The sequence below is a fragment of the Theobroma cacao genome, chromosome 5, assembly GCF_053813885.1.
Source record: "Theobroma cacao isolate CCN51 chromosome 5, ASM5381388v1, whole genome shotgun sequence".
Lineage (NCBI taxonomy): Eukaryota > Viridiplantae > Streptophyta > Magnoliopsida > Malvales > Malvaceae > Theobroma > Theobroma cacao.
In genome coordinates, this window is record NC_142643.1 from 37,880,947 (window position 1) to 37,898,026 (window position 17,080).

The following is a 17,080-nucleotide window of genomic DNA, read 5'->3' on the forward strand; positions in this document are numbered from 1 at the left end:
AGAGTACTTTTCATAAATGAGCCTTAGGCATAAGGCGTTTTTGAGAATGGTCCTCCCTATTATTTTAACTGTTTTAAGCCAAGAGAAAAAAAATTAGACAAAATTATCCTTAATGAAACCGACCTATTCACTAAGCTCCGCGCCTTAACCTGAAACCTATTAACGGGTCAAATATGTCCTTTATATGGACCACAACTCTTCGGTTTTCATTGAAAGATTGTACATATCCTCAGAAGCAAGTCTACAAAAATATTCCTCGATAGTTTAACTTTCGAGCATTTTGACAGTGGTAGGAGCCTTTTGGAATGGTTATTATTCGCATAAAGGTAGTTCACATATTGAGCAGTGTGAGGAAGTTGACATTACGCTGAGAAAGGTATAATTTCTTTTATGAATTTTTTATTTTATTTTGAACAATGTAGAGGTTCTTAACAGAATGGTTATTGTTCATATTTAGGGTTAAGGTTTTTGAGCATAAACCTATACATATTGCTTGTTCATATTGATATTGTTGTTGTTTCAAATTTTTGAATATAAACATGAAGGTGGTATTGTTGGTGTTGTTGCGGTGGAAAGGTGACGGGCCATGCGTGACTGGTTGATATGTATGTGTTATGATCTTTTGTTAGGAATTCGGTTTAGGGTTTAGATATTGCGTGAGTGAGGGCGTGCTTAGGTGGTATGGGGTCACGTGGGGTTTGCGTGAGTGGATTTTGGCATTGGGTCACGTAGGGTTTGCGTGAGTGGATTTTGGCATGGGGTCACGTGGGGTTTGCGTGAGTGGATTTTGGCATGACGTCAATTAGTGTGCATGATTCGATTAGTTGTTCTTAGAATTGCGTGAATTGTTTATAAATCATTGCGTGATTTAATGTTAGTAATTGCATGACTAATTGATTAGGCATTGCATGACTATTGTTGTAGGAAATTGCACGTGTGTCATAACTGCATGAAATTTATCTGCATGAGTTCATTATTCTGTATTATTTTGGGTCAACTGTAATGCTTTAATATGTATATGTTGATTTACTTAATAATTCATGCTCCACACTTGGATTAATTATTCTGTTTTAGGGTTGTGTAAAAATAGTTAAAAATATTATTAGGGTTATTTTTTGAGTGATCTTATGAGGAGGGCTATTTTTAAGAAATTCCTGTAGTTTTTTTGTTAATCTACAATGATGGTATTGACATGACTAAAATGGGAATGTTATCTGTTTTATGTTACAGATAGCCAGCACAAGAACAGAGCAGGAAAACGTAGAGTCCTTACTTTATGTATCGAGGCACCGGTGGGGGTTCAATGCGGGCATTAACATCTACTGTAAGTGGTCGCATTTGCACGTGATACGTGAGATGCTGTGTCAAGTGAACGAGCTGGAAAACTTTAAGAGAACATGCTTTGGGCACATAATGGATGTCGAAGCAGAGAATAGTTTATTCTGCACTAGTTTCGTGCACAATCTAATGCTGCGCAGAATCAACAAACCTGACGCCAAAGAGGTGAAGATCCAACAGGTTTTTGATACGTTCAAGGGAGGGCAGTTTCAACAGGGTGAGAGAATATCTGATTCACTGCATCACTGCCTAAACATGCGATAGAATATCTTCTTGCTCAGAAGTAAACATGTCTAATCTTTGTGTTGTAGCAATGTACATTGCAGCCGTACTGGAATCATCATTCATGAGTCCAACTGACTTCAGAGGACGATTCTTCTTACAAGCATTTGAAGCCCAACGACGTGAGCCCTTACACTGTCACGTGACTAATGCTGTTTTTCACTTTGAGTGCTACCCAAACTATTTGGTGTATCCCAGCCATTTGAACTTGCTGGTTGATTTGACTCATCAAGAGAGTCCCAACCTTCATAACATTCTAGTGACTTTTGTTGTTTCTAGCCACTAGATTTGGAAGAATCGTCCAAGGTTTTCGAAGGAATGACATCTTCTGTTCTCCAACCAGACAGTTCAGTTTGTTCCCGAAAATGACAAATCACTCCCAATACCCCTCACTCGTGTCTCACCACCCTTGTTAGTGTCATTAACCCAATGACCACTGTATGTAATCATAAGCTTCACATTTGGCAGGCCGCTGAAATTTAATAGAAAATAAGTGTCACAATTAGTCAATTTATCAAAAATTGCCCCTCAATGCATAGAAACCATTTATGCAATGCCTAAGTCACATTTGGCCGACCGCAAAAATTTAACAGAAATTAAGTGTCACAATGTCTAATACACATTATTAATGCAATGCCTAATAACTAGTGAACAAACGCCCCAAAACAAACAAGAGGCAAATTGTACAAGTCACGCGCCATCACTCTCGCAATACATAACAACAGGTCACCGAATATATAAAAATCAGTCATGCAAGCCTAAAAAACTATTGAACAAAAGTTTCAAAACAACACATGAATTGCCCAAGTCACGCACCACCACTCTCGCAATACATAACAACAGGTCACCGAATATATAAAAACCAGTCATGCAAGCCTAAAAAACTATTGAACAAAAGCCTCAAAACAACACATGAATTGCACAAGTCACGCGCCCCCACTCACGCTATAAAAAGTAACGCAATATATAAAAACCAGTCACACAAGCCCAAAAAACTACTGAACAAAAGCCTCAAAACAACACATGAATTGCACAAGTCACGCGCCACCACTCTCGCTACAACAGGTAACACAATATATAAAAACCAGTCATGCACTGCCTAAAAAACTACTGAACAAAAGCCTCAAAATAATACATAAATTGCACAAGTCAGTCACGCACCGTCAAGCTCGTAACACCTAAGAATAAGTCACTCAATGAATAATAAGCTTCAAAACACGAGGTGAATTGCATAAGTTACGCAACATCAGTCTCGCAATACTTAATAATAAGTTAATCGATGCCTAATATCCACTCACATTATGCTAACTTAAACAGTCAAGTACTGGCCCAATGTCACGCAATACATAACAACATGTCACCATAGGTACTCTATTCCATATACATACAAACCACTCACGCAATGTCTCAACAAAAGATATGCATTGCACAATTCACGCGCCTTGTATAATCCACTCTCCCAATACCTAATAATAAGTCACCCAATGCCTAGCATCCACTCACAAAGTTATTCAACATAACATAACTTAAATGAAGAAAATAACTCAAGAAAATAGGTGCTCAATGAAAATAAAAATTGCTATAAATTTTATTCAAATTTTATTAAAAAGACCCCCTCGAAAATACAAGGAGATGATACAAAAAAAATGAACCGTAGTTCATTTCTTCATAAGTTCATTTATTTTGAACTCTATCTCGATAAGAATCTTTTCGTTGCTCAGGATAGTAGCCTCCTAGTCAAAAGTCCTTTGCATCAGGTTGTCGATAAGGACTTGCATCTCCTGCTAGAATATGTGCAACTGGTCCCTCAAACTCAAAGGCACATCTCCCTCTTCGGAGGCTGTCTCTTTTCCCTTCTCGACTCTTGGATCTCTAGACGTCATTTTTCAATTATATGAGATTGATTAAGATAATTGAATTTGATTCAAATGGTTAATGGTTCCCTTTATTTATAGGCATGAATGCTAACTCTTCGTTTTCTACACCCATATCAATGCATTGAAAGGGGGCTGAATTGGTTATTAAGTACCTGTTTGGCCTGCCTTTTCATCTTATCTACCTCTTAAAAGCAAAAGCCAAGCCAAACATCATTTTTCAAGAAAATCTTAATAAAAAGCAGCTTAAAGGTTATCTCTCTTTTTCACTAATCAAAAAGGATTTTAATGTTACATTTTTTCTCTTTTCCAAGAAATTCATTATCGTTTCCTCTTTTCTCTTTTTTTTTTTTTAATTTAAGCATCATGGTAGACCAACCAAAATTTAATACTATTGCTACTATACAAGTATGAAATTATATATAAACTTCAAGAATTACATTAGAGCTTATTAGGTTATTAAAGATGACACTCAATATCCTTTTATGGTAATTTTAACCGAAATTACAGCTTATATAATTTATTTTGTTAAACAGTTTACCAAACATTTTTAGCCTATTTCTCTTCTAATTTTACACAATTTGTTATTAAGCGGGCTGAATCAGTAGATAATCACCTTCAGCATTAGGTAGCTAAAGTCACGCAATGCCTACAAATAGGTCACGCAATGCTCAACAAATATTCAGTCACGTAATATTCAGTCACGTAATGCCTGTCACGTAATGCTCAACAAATATTCAGTCACGCAATGCCTATAAAGAACTCACGCAATGCTAAACAAATATTCAGTCAGGTAACATTCAGTCACGTAATGCTGTCATGCAATGCTCAACAAATATTTAGCACGTAATGCCTATAAAGAACTCAGGCAATGCTCAACGAATATTCAGGCACCTAATGCCAAATAAACAGGTAACGATTCCTAATATCCGATCACACACTCTAATATCCAGTGACTCAATGCCTAACAAATATTCACGCATCGCCTATAAATTGATTTATTTCACTACCCCTAGCCAAATTTAAGTTTCCAGTCATGTAATATTCATGCACCTAATGCCAAATAAACAAGTAACGATTCCTAATATCCAGTCACACACCCTAATATCCAGTGACTTAATGCCTAACAAATATTCACGCATCGTCTATAAACTGATTGATTTCGTTACCCCCGTCAGATTTAAGTTTCCAAACTCATATAATTTACCCATCAACTTTTTCGTTTTATGAATAACCCTAAATAAACGCAAGAACCCATAACAAATACCTTGATGTCATCTCTGCACTTTGAGATCGTGAGAAAGTTGGCTGCCGATATATACCTCGATGGAGTTGAAGAGCTTGACGGAGGGATAGCTAAATCTAAATCGAGATTTAATTTTAGAATTTTAAGCTGAATGGCGGGAGAGTAGAAAGAAAGAAATTGAGACGCGTCTTCATTTGAATTAATTGGGTTAAAGGGTATTCTTGTCAAGTCGTGCAAAAAATTACCTAAAAACAGTTAAAATTATAGATACGGTCATTTTTTAAGTCACTTTACTATGAAGATCATTTTTCACAATTTCCTATTTTTAAAAACCACCCGTGAAATAGACATGAAATATGTGTAGGATCATTGAAATCTCTTTTTACGATTAATTCAACAAATAAATTTGAAATAATTTGAATTGGTTCAACTCAAAAATGAGAAAATTTCATTTTTAATTTCTTAACATTTTGATATGATGATGTGTCTACTGAATTCTAAGTGCCTTTTTTCTTTTATCTCTTAGAAAAGAATAAAGATAAGATACAAAGGTTTTCTTTTATGAATATCTTTTTTTTTTTTCATTTTGAGGGCAGGAATCCTAACCAAGGAGCATGTAGATCCAACAACGTATAATTAATTTCCCCTCCAAAAATAACTTCTCTTGTTGAGAAACGCATTAGATATTTACTAACCCATTAGACCCTGGAGTAGATCCCAATTAGCCCCAAAACGTTGATCTCTAACTAGAAAAGTAAATCTTGAGCTTGAGAAGCTTCTGGTCTAGTGGGTTATAAAACTCACTAGAATAAGTGAGATTGTTGAACCACACAAAGCAACAAGCAATGAAATCAAAAACAGATAAAACACCTAAACTATAAGACAAGTAAGCCTCTCCTGATCATACAAGTGCACCACAAGCCCATGCAAAATGTTAAGTTAAGATATGCCTATGATTTTTCTTTCTAACTCTTTTTACTGCTCATGTCATTTCAATGGGCAATATATTATATTGGGTAAGACATATAAAAGGTGTCGGTGATGGTGGAAAGTTTCATTTTTGATAAAACATCAAATATTTGCTATCAAATTTTTTCTATCCGCAAGAAGCTAGTTAATATTTTTTAATATTTATTCATTTATTTCTGCCTCTATTGTACTATATATATGTGTGTGGGAATGTTTAAAACTATTCTCGGTTTCTTGAGATCCTTGTCGTGTTAATAGAGCAATTTTATTTTTTTTTTCTTTTTATATTTAGCATTTGTATTTTTCAAAAAACAAAATAATTTCCACTCTTCTCAAAAGGTGGATTCCTACCCTCACAAGAAAGGGAACCCTACGTTTCGAATATTTTCAAAAATATTCGTTAGAGCTGTCAAAAGAGACTTGGTGCCCCGAGCATCACATTCTTTCACCATCCATGATATGGAAGAATCCTGATTATTGAATTTCTATCACAAATCAATTTTACTTACTCAATTTAGACCTTAATTATACTCAATTTGAAAGAATTAAAGAAAAATAATTATCATTAGCTTCAAACCTTCAGATAAAATTGATAATATTGTTTGAAAACGAAGAGGAAATGCATATCTAGCTAATCATCAAAAGAAATATTCCACAGAATATCAGTTTCCTTTTCCGTGGAATAAGTCCATCACAACATTATCATTAGAGAATAACTTGGCTGCTCACAACATTATGTCTATTACTTCACACTTATTTGAATCAAAATATAATTTAAATCCTTTGTCACATAATTGACTAATGCTCAATAAATTATGCTTCAAACCCTTAACTACTAGCACATGACTTATTTGAGTTTGGGAGTTCTTACCAACTGTACCTATCCCATGAATTCTACCTTTTGAGTCATCACCAAAGAATACGGTACCTCCCTTTCTTTTGTCTAGTTGAGCAAATAACATTTCATCCCCTATCATATGTTGTGAGCAGCCACTGTCCATGTACCAAGGCTGTCTCTTATTAAGTTGAGCTCTTCAACATGTTTCTTTTAAGTGCAGCTCAACCTATAAAACATATTTTCAGTTTTTCTTTATAGGTACCCATACTTTGATGGGTCTTTGAGTGTTAGTTGCAATATAGGATCCTTTAGGGACCCAAACTTTTTTAACTTTCTACAAATTATTTTTCTTAATGCAATCGTATGATAATGTCCATATTTACCACAACTATAACATTTAGATGATGCAAAAGTAGAATTCTTCTTGTGGTATGCATTTTCCTTTGAAGTCTTATTTTTTAAACATTTGAGAGCTGTATTTTCATCAAATAATTTTTCCAAAGCATCAGATTTATTGTCCAACTTTAATTTTAAAACTTTAAAATCTATTTTTAAGTGTTATAACTCAACTAGCAAAAAATTTCTTTGCTAAAAAACAGAATTGAACTCTTGTCTCACTTTTTCCAAATCATTTTCAAAAGATGTAGCATTTTTCTTTATAATCTTATATTTTGAAAAAAAAATTTCAAATTCATCACAAAAGCTGTCATACTCATCTTGTAAATCATCATTGAAAATATCACAAGGGGATGAGCATACCTCAGTTTCATCATCCTGTGCCATCAAACAGATGTTTGCTCTTTCCTCAGATTTTTCATTTTCAGTTTCAGAGCTTGATGTATCACTGTCTGACCATGCAGATGCCATTATTGCTTTCTTGGATTTCCTATTTTTCTTTAAAGTCTCATTCTTCAGTAATGGACATTCGAACTTGAAGTGGCCAGGTTTCTTGCACTCGTAACAGATCAACTCCTCCTTTTTGTTGGAGTGATTCTTGTTTCTGATTTTCCATGAAGCACTTTGATCTTTTCTAAAGCCTCTTCTAGCTAGTCTCCGGTTTCTTCTTCCCATAAGCTTTCTGAATTTTCTTGCAACCAGAGCTAACTCTTCATCATCATAGCATGATAACTCTTTCAGCTTTTCTTCAAGGATGTTGGCTTTAAGTGCAATGCTCTTTTTCTTTTCCTTTACTTCCCTCCTATCTTTTTCTTCTTCCTCTTTAAGCTCCAACTCATGAGTAAGGAGAGAACCACAAATCTCATCTTAGGTGATAACATTTAGATCTTTTGCCTCTCGGATTACAGTCACTTTAGGCTTTCAATTTTTTGGTAGACTCCTAAGCAGTCATTTTACTAATTCATGTTTAAGAATAGGCTTGCCTAGCATACTCAATCTATTTGTGATGTTTGTAAACCTATATAACATGCTGGAGATGTCTTCACCAAGTTCCATTTTGAACATTTCATAGTTATGTGTCAAGAAGGCAATTTTGGACTCCTTGACATGGGAAGTCCCTTCATGGATTATTCTAAGTTTATCCCACACTTGTTTAGCTGTTGTACAACTTAAGACTTTGTTAAATTCAGTGGGGGTTAATGCACAATGCAATGTGTTGATGGCCTTAAAATTTATTTGAACTTTTTTAGTTTAAGCCTCGGTCCATTCAGACCTTGGCTTGGGCATCAACTCATTTGTCACCACATTGAAAGTTGAGAGAATAAAGGGTCCATCAATTATGACGTCCCACATTTTATAGTCTATAGCTCTAATGTAAATTGACATCCTAGTGCTCCAATAAGGATAATTAAAGCTATCAAACAGAGGTGGTCTGTTTGTTGATTGTCCCTCAGCAACTATGGATTTTTGGAGAGCCATTTATATCTTCCCAAAGGGTGTTAGACCTTAAGAATAGGGAACTAGCTTTGATACCACTTGTTGGTCCCAATAATATGTGTTAGAGAGGGGGTGAATAGCACAATTGACTCTTTCAAAATATAGTCTCTAAGTCTAGACAAATTCAAGACAAATAAAAAAAAAATAAAGCAGAAACAGAGTAAATAAGGCAGCAAGATTTAGAGTGGTTCGATTCAAGACCTACATCCACTACATTGATTATCCAACCAAGGATTTTTTAAACAATCCACTAAGAACCTGGTGAAATTCACAAGCTTTCACCAAGTTTTACAATGGTTTTTTCAAGGCTTAGCCAAAACCTTTTACACTAATTTTTCACAGGCTCAACTATAACCCAAAGTGGTTTTTCAAAGGCTCAACCACAACCTTTCACAAAGGTTTTTCACGAGCTCAACCAAGACCCAAAGTGGTTTTTCAAAGGCTCAACCACAACCTACAACAATGGTTTTTCACGGGATCAATCAAAACCCAACACCTAACTTTTCAAGGCTAAGTTAGAACCTTTAATACAATCAAGCAATCCTAGCTTGAAACAACCTTTAAAGTGACTCGTTCACTCTAAAAATACAAGAAGAGAAGTAAAAAGAAAGTACCTATGATCACAAGGTTGATCTAAATGGTACAAAGTTGAGTACTAAATACAAATACAAAAGATGAATGTTTGAGTGCAGCAAGGTATGGAGAAGATTTTCTGGTTTTTCAGCTCTATAAGGCTTAAATCTCCTCTCAAAGCTCTTAAAAATTTCAAGAGCTTTCAAGAACTACCTTCTAACTGTTGGAAAACCCTTTTATACTTGGAGAAACATCTCTGATGGTAGTTTAACAGTTTTCTAGCTGTTAGAGACAATTGAGAGTCGGTTCTAGCCGTTATTCTATCTTTTAGTGCAGTTTTCAAACTTGCGAGTAAAATGCTCTTAATCGACTAACCGATATCTTAGTTGACTAAGTCGTCTTTGTTTTCTGCTCTTTGTCTCTGACAGTTCTGGCAATAAGTACTTAGTCGACTAGCCTATTTCTTGGTCGACTAAGTTGTATCTATTTCTTAATATTCTTCAACCCGCCATTTCTCCAATTTGAATCTTGGCCAACCAATATTCTTCCTTATTCAGCTAATGAGCTTCTTTCTTGTTAAGCAGTCATATCTCATTATTTTTATCTCCCTGTTTCTTTTGATATATACTTTGAAAGATTGATTTATTAATTTCATATATTAATTTTCCTGCACACTCAAGCAAAGTCATTAGACACAATTGAATGGGAATGTTTTATTATCATCAAAAACTAATGGAGCTAACATTTGTAATGTTTGCTGCAGGTTTTAATTGGTTTTCTTCCATGGATGTCACCATGGCTTTCCCTGCAACCTTCTTTTTAAGTTTCTTTGTGAAGTCCCACCACTCAAGATAACCAATGATTTCATAACATTGTTATTTCGAATAACTTGTTTCTCTATGTAAAAAACCTTTAGTCGATAACATCTTCCCATCTAATAGACCTCCGCCAAATGTAGAACTTTTAGACAGTGAAGATACCAAGCACATTCTTGATCTATTACGATTCTGTAGTTCAGCCATTTGAACCATCGTGAAGGTTCATACAACAAATTTTGCAATGGCAACCTAATCCTTCTGCCTCTAGACTTAATGAAGTTGGGGTAAAGTTCTTTAAAGTTGCATCATTAGCAAACTGGATGTAAGATTTAGACATGGTGTTCTTGAAATGCCAACACTGCTAGTTCAGGAAATGACAAAAACCTTTTTTCTGAACCTCATCAGCTATGAGCAATGTTTACCAAATCGCCACCCTGTAATTACTTCGTATGCAAAGCTACTGGATAACCTAATTGACACCACTGATGACATTGAATTATTAGGCAAGAAAGAAGTTTTTGATAATTGGTTGAGTCCAAAGGATGCCACCCGGTTCTTTAACGGGTTGTACAATGATGCTTTTGTCGAGGAATTCTTTGACTCTAGGTTTTGCCAGAAGATGAACCATCATTGCCAATGATGGTGGCCTAAATGGTGAGCCACGTACATGTAAAGCTATTTTACTAAGCCATAGGCTATGGCTCCTCAAATTTTTGCACTTGTCAAGTTTGTGCTTACCTTCTTCTAGACCTTTTGTACAATAAAAAAATAGACAAAAAATTAATGCCTCATGATTAGATCTTTGGTTATGTACCCAAATAAGAAAATTACTACATAATGTTTTTTTTTTAGTTTTTTTTCAAATGGACTTTATGCATAAGGTGCTTCTAATAATAGGTCTCCTTATAATTTTAACTGTTTTTAGTCAAGAGAATTAAATTTTGGACAAAATTACCCTTAATGAAACTGACCCATTTATTTGGCTTCGTGTCTCAACCCGAAACCTATTAACTGGTCAAGTATGTTTAAGTCTGTGCCTCAAACCAACTCAGATTTTTTGACCTTTCTTTGCCAGACTATTCATCTCTAGAGTATTCCTTATCAGAAAAAAAATTTAAGCATTTTGAAGTAGTTTTTTATACACGAAGAAAACCTTTGAGCGTTTAGAGTATTTTTAAGCATTTTGGAGTGATTTTTTATGTATGAAGAAAAACTTTTGAACATTTTGAGCATTTTTTGTCAAGTAGCCATATTCATTAATTATGTTGTTAAATGGAATATGATGTATCGTTTGAACTTGTTGATCTTGTTAAATGAAATTCAGTAGTTTTTGTGATTTTTAGGTATTGTGTGACTAGTTTTTAAGTATTGCGTGATTGACTTTAGACATTGCATGACTGACTTTAGGCATTGCGTGACTAGTTTTTAAGTATTGTGTGACTGGTTGATATGGCATTACGTGGCTAGTTGATAGGCATTGCGTGACTTGTTAGTAAGGCATTGCGTGACTTGTTGTAAGGTATTGCGTGACTAGTTAGTAAGGCATTGTTTAAAAATTAGTCACGCAATGTTTAAAAACTAATCACACAATGTCTAAAACCAATCACGTAATGCCTAAAAACTAGTCACACAGTGATTAAGTCACGCAATACTTAAAAACTAGTCTAATCAATTTCAACTCTTCAACTTTGGGGTTCAATGGATAAACCAATAAACTCAAGAACCTAAAATACATACTTTTTTTTTTTTGCTAAGCCATGAAATTGTGCATTTTATAAAAGATAGGTTACAAAACTCCATAACCCTCCAAAGCAAGACAAAATATATCTCTATCGAGAGGGCCTTGCTCACTCCCCTTATCCAAAAACAAAATATACCCCAGCAAACATGCTTAACAATCATACCAATCTCAAACACAATAAAACCGTGAACTACCATAAAACCCATCAAACATTATTTAGTTGTTCCTTCTCCCTGAGCAAAATTGTTGTTCATCGCTCTTGAGAACCCCAAGATTTACCATTCAAAAAAATAAAACAAAATAAGAAAGAACTTGATGTCATCTTTACACTTTGGGTGGCGAAATAGATAGTATTTGACAAGAGAGAGAAATCGAGATTTAATTTTGAAATTTTTGTCTGGTTGGTGGGATAGAGAAAACTGAAACCATTTTAATTTGTCTGAAATTGTTTAAAGGGTATTGTTGTCAAGTCATGCCAAAAATTAACCAAAAATAGTTAAAATTATAAAAAATGATATTTTTGAATTGGATTTATGAAGAAGGTTATTTTTTATAATTTTCTCTTTTTTTTTTAGCCAAAACGCTTAAGAGAATTATTATCATCTTTAAAGAAATTTGGAACCTTTTTGATACAAGGACATGCACTTTTGGATCCTTGCCTGGATTTTTTCAATACCATCTTTATTACTATAATGCTTTTTTTTTCTTTACTTTTCTTTAATTACATATATATAACGAGTTTTCAACCTTTAGTCATTATATACAATCAAATTATTATTTTAATATTTACAAAATGAGTTTTAATAAATGTTACTCGTTATATACTTTAAAGTTCTTCAAAATAACATTACTCATATTAAAACTTATTTTTAAGTAACAATTCATTTTAGTTTTCTATATAGAACTTTCACTGTCATGACCCGGAACTCCAATCGAGCACGGGACAACCGTCGCGATGTCCCGATAGGCACTCATTACCTCGAATGCCGATCGAAACCCCGCAAGGCTTAGCATCAGCTTCTGCATCTCCCCAGTGACCGACAGTTATTAAATCTTACATTTCAAAAAAAAATCATAAGTCATTTCCAAATCAAAACAATAAAATATTACTTTCTGGCTCACAGGGGCATTTTCATCATTTTTCTTCAAAAATATCAAAACTCGCCAAAAACATGGTGTAAAAGCTAAATATATTCATACATATTTTAAATTAAATAACTGAAGAATAAAATTACTTTTACAGTGACACGTGAGCCCCCAACTGACTAAGAAAATGTAGGGTTACGAACCCTTACTTTCTAAGATACAACTCCGAGATTAATTCTCGTCTTAATCAACTATCAACAAATTGTCCTGAGCCTGAAAAATGGATAGGAAGAAGGGGTGAGATTATAAAATCCCAGTGAGTAGACAAACATCATCAAAATAATCTAAAGCCGAGTAATAGGAGACAATTAAAATAATTCATCCCAACCCATATAAATAATTGGATTGCATCCAATTACTCAACATAGCTTATGCACTTTTCAAAAACTTGGCCCTTGCCAAAAATTCATTCTCGAGGATACCCCGCGAAGGCATCTTACCGAGACCGCCAAGGTTGTTTATTGTCACACACATAAACACATTTCACCTCTGACAACACAGCCGTTCCTCGGCGTTGGCTGAGTCCCAGTTTCACGTGGTGGCCAGCGTGAAGTGTACTCAAATCCTACATCGGGAGTTATCCTACGCTCCTCTCCAATCGAGGTAAGCTCAATAATTGAGAACCGTGCCCCTCTAATTAGGCTGGCCCACGGAACTCCCGTCACTGCAGTGCCCACTTTATAATCCACTAACCAATAAAATCACAATAGTATGACATGGCTCACTTAACACACAGTTCACATATTCTTAAAATCATAAAAATAATCAGTCATACCCACATTTATCATAAGCCATTTAATATAAAATCATAAATAAACAACACAATCATAGTATAGGTCTCCAATTACTCTATTTTTGAAATCATTATTAAATTTTCAGAAATTTTATAAAATTATTTTATAAAATCTTATTTTCTCATAAAACACAATAATTTTCCAATTAAACCATTTTTCCATAAAATCACACAATTAAATAAATCTACTCTAGATAATTAAGACGATAGTAAGTTTACTCACTGTTCTAAGAGTCGATATACTCCTATTTTCAGTCTGCGGGTACAGTCCTTTACCCGTATCTAATGGCTCACCACCTAGCCATAATTCATGGCACATATTTCAATTAAATTGTGTCTAACAGTCATAAGCTATTTCAAGCTCGATATATATGCATGATATGAAATGAAAAATGCACAGGTAGCCATCTAGACTCGGTATTGACCGAAGTCAATTTTTCATCCAATAAATTGGCCAATGCGTCCAATTTCACTCCAACTTTCTCCATTTCTTTTCCAATCCCTCAATTCACCAAGCACAACTAATTAACACACAATTAGGAAAATTTATCTTCACTTTTCTTCTTGGAACTTTCGGCCATTGAAGGTTCATGGGGAAAATGGATTCTTTTCTTGTTGTTTTGTTTCTAAACATGTTTAACTAACTCTAAACACCAACATAACTCAAAATCAAACAATTCCAACATCTTTCTCTCTCCATACCCATTTTGACCAGCCATAATTTCATCATGAAACATGTAATTTAACCATGGAAATTAAGAAAAAATGCATGGGTAAGGTAAATCACTAGCAAAATCAAAGAAAATTTACCTTTGCTTGATCAAATTCTTGAATTCCAACACTTTCTATTTGATTTTTCCCCCCTAGGGTTTGTTCTTCCTTGGTTTCTCTTCTCTTCTGGTTTGACTGATCACTATGGGAGAAATGGGCTGATTTTTTGCCTTTTTATAAAGAAATAATAAAATAATAAAAACATGACACATGACATTTCTTTATTGGCTCAAATTTTAAATATTTGACTTTTAATTCTTTAATTCTCCACCACACATTTCTCATGTTTATCCATTTCTATGACGAACAAAATCCCTTGGTCTTGACAAGTGTTGGGGGTGAAAATTTACCGATTTGCCCCCGAGGTGGCAAAATTACCATTTCACCTTTATACTCCAAATTATACCAGAATTAAAATTTTTCACTTCTAAACTTCAAATCATACTTCAATACTTAAATCATACTCCAATAAGTCAAATGGACCAAAAAAAATCTTTTCTAAAAATTTCCATTTTGTTCCCAAGTGACAAATGACTATTTTACCTATAGATAGTGAAAATTTCGGTTTGACTCCAAATTGATCCTTGAACTCCGAATTACCATTTTGAGTCATCCATGAACTGTGAAATTCTTAATTTCACCTTAAAATTCCTATTTGAACTAGTTCGAGGCTTAATCGACTCAATGGTACCATTAGGGGCAATATCGTCTTTTAACGATTCCTCGAACTTTCTAAATCTGCAAACATTCTATTGAGCATGTAAATGACGTCGTAATTATTTTATAGAATAGGGTTTGACATTCACAATCACAATTCATTTTAAAAAGAGAACAAGATTCTTGGAGCTAATGCAAGCACATTTTTACTCTTAGCTTCTTTCTAATTAATCCTTCTTGGCTCTATTTTCAATTTTACTCTATTACTTTGAAAATATTATTATTCTACTATTTGTCTATATTCTTTATCTATTCACAGCTACCACTCTACTAGTCATTTGCTTTCATCTATTACAACACTTAGTATTTCAAAAACTACTACAATCTTCCTATTTATCAACTCTAGTAAAACCTTTTAATTATTTACAATATTTCCTTTCTTTTTATCACAAGAATCCCTTTCCAATTTTTAATTTTATGTAAAAAAAGCATAATATAGGCCACGAATGATTTGATTGTTATTACAAGGTTGCTATGAATGCTTATTGATAACACAATCTCTTATTACTTTTATGCATAAAATCTACTATATAAACTATTAAGGAAGCTCCTAATTAATTTTTCTTTCCTAACATCTTTGTCGTTAGTGGCAAATTTAGAATTTTACATAAAGGATGACTAAAGGATAATCATACAAGGATACGTGTATGTGTGTGTATGTGTGTATATCCAATTTTATACATATAATAATAATAAATTAAAAATTGAAAAACTGAACGATGGCAGTCGGCACCACCTTGGCCCTGCCAATGCTTGCCATGTTAATAAAGTAATTGTCACGGATCTCACATAAGTAAGAGATGAGGTGGGTCTTGGATTATAAATAAAGGTCTTTCTCTACTTAATGGTATGTCTTTTTGGTTGAAGACATAGGCTCGTAACAAATAGCATCAGAGCAAACTAAAATCTTTATTGATGTCCCATGAGAGGTACAATAATCAATATGATTCTTAACCAGGGTACAGTCTCTCTACTCTATAGGTAAAAGAGACAATGCAACAAAGTATTACACAATTGAGGAGTTTTAAATGTCATGAATCTCATATCAATAAAAGATAGACATGCCTTTTAAGTTAACAACGTGAACCCATGAAATGATGTCGTAAATATTTTTAAAACGTTTATAAATAAAAGAATAACTTCCAAAAAAGGGATTCTTCCACCCGTAGAATTAGGGTATGTTTCCAATATTTTCAAAAATGTTAGATAGAGTGGTCAAAAGAGACATGGTGACCCAAGCACCACATTCTTTCACCGTCCATGGTACGGAAGAATCCTGATTATTGAATTTTTATCACAATTCAATTTTAATTACTTAATTTGAAAGAAATTTAAAAGGAAAAATGATTATCATTAGCTTCAAACCCTTAGAGAGAATTGATTAATATTGTTTGGAAACAAAGAGCAAATGCATATCTATCTAAATCATCAAAACAATAGCAGTTTCTTTTTCCTTAGGATAAGTTCCTTAGAGAATAACTTTGTGGAGTCTGTCATTGCCTTATTGCATCCTCCCCTGATCATGTCAATCCTTTTAAGGTTCCTATATGGATATGGACTCGTGTTCAGTAGTAACCTAAATTACATATTTATAATTTATAACTAAATTACATAATTTGTATAATTAGAGAGTCGAAGATAATAGTTGAACATTCTATTACATTCAGCTGCTTCCTGTAAACACTTTAAAAGAAAAACCAAGGCTATAAAGCAGGAATTTTTAATACATAAAATTAGTCATATTCAACAGTATAACCGCCTTTGCTAGCTTATTGAACAAGTTGCTTTCACTTGCCGTTGATTTCTACATATCCGTCACCATTTTCATCAGCACCGCGAAGCGCTGCAAAAGCTCGATATCTTGGGAGACGTGAACATAAGATGTTGAAAGCATTCCGAAGGTCCTGCTTGCCGAGGCGACCGTCTCCGTCACTGTCAAAGCGCCTAAATATAGCTTTCAATTGTTCTCCGGTGTAGTGGAGTTCCTTTTGCCTTCCAAAACAAGGAAAGCAGCCCTTAGTTTCCCGCTGATATGGTGCCCGCACCAACGAAGCAGGTATATTGCACCTCAGCATGGGCAT

The 17,080-nt window shown here is 34.2% G+C and overlaps 1 protein-coding gene across 1 annotated transcript; it reads right to left on the reverse strand.

The window, feature by feature from the left end:
* Positions 1–16,786: 16,786 nt before the first annotated feature.
* Positions 16,787–17,080, reverse strand: LOC148762849 (calmodulin-like protein 3). Its single transcript, XM_088806650.1, has one exon. The coding sequence runs from the start codon at positions 17,078–17,080 to the stop codon at positions 16,787–16,789; it is 294 nt and encodes a 97-aa protein (XP_088662776.1).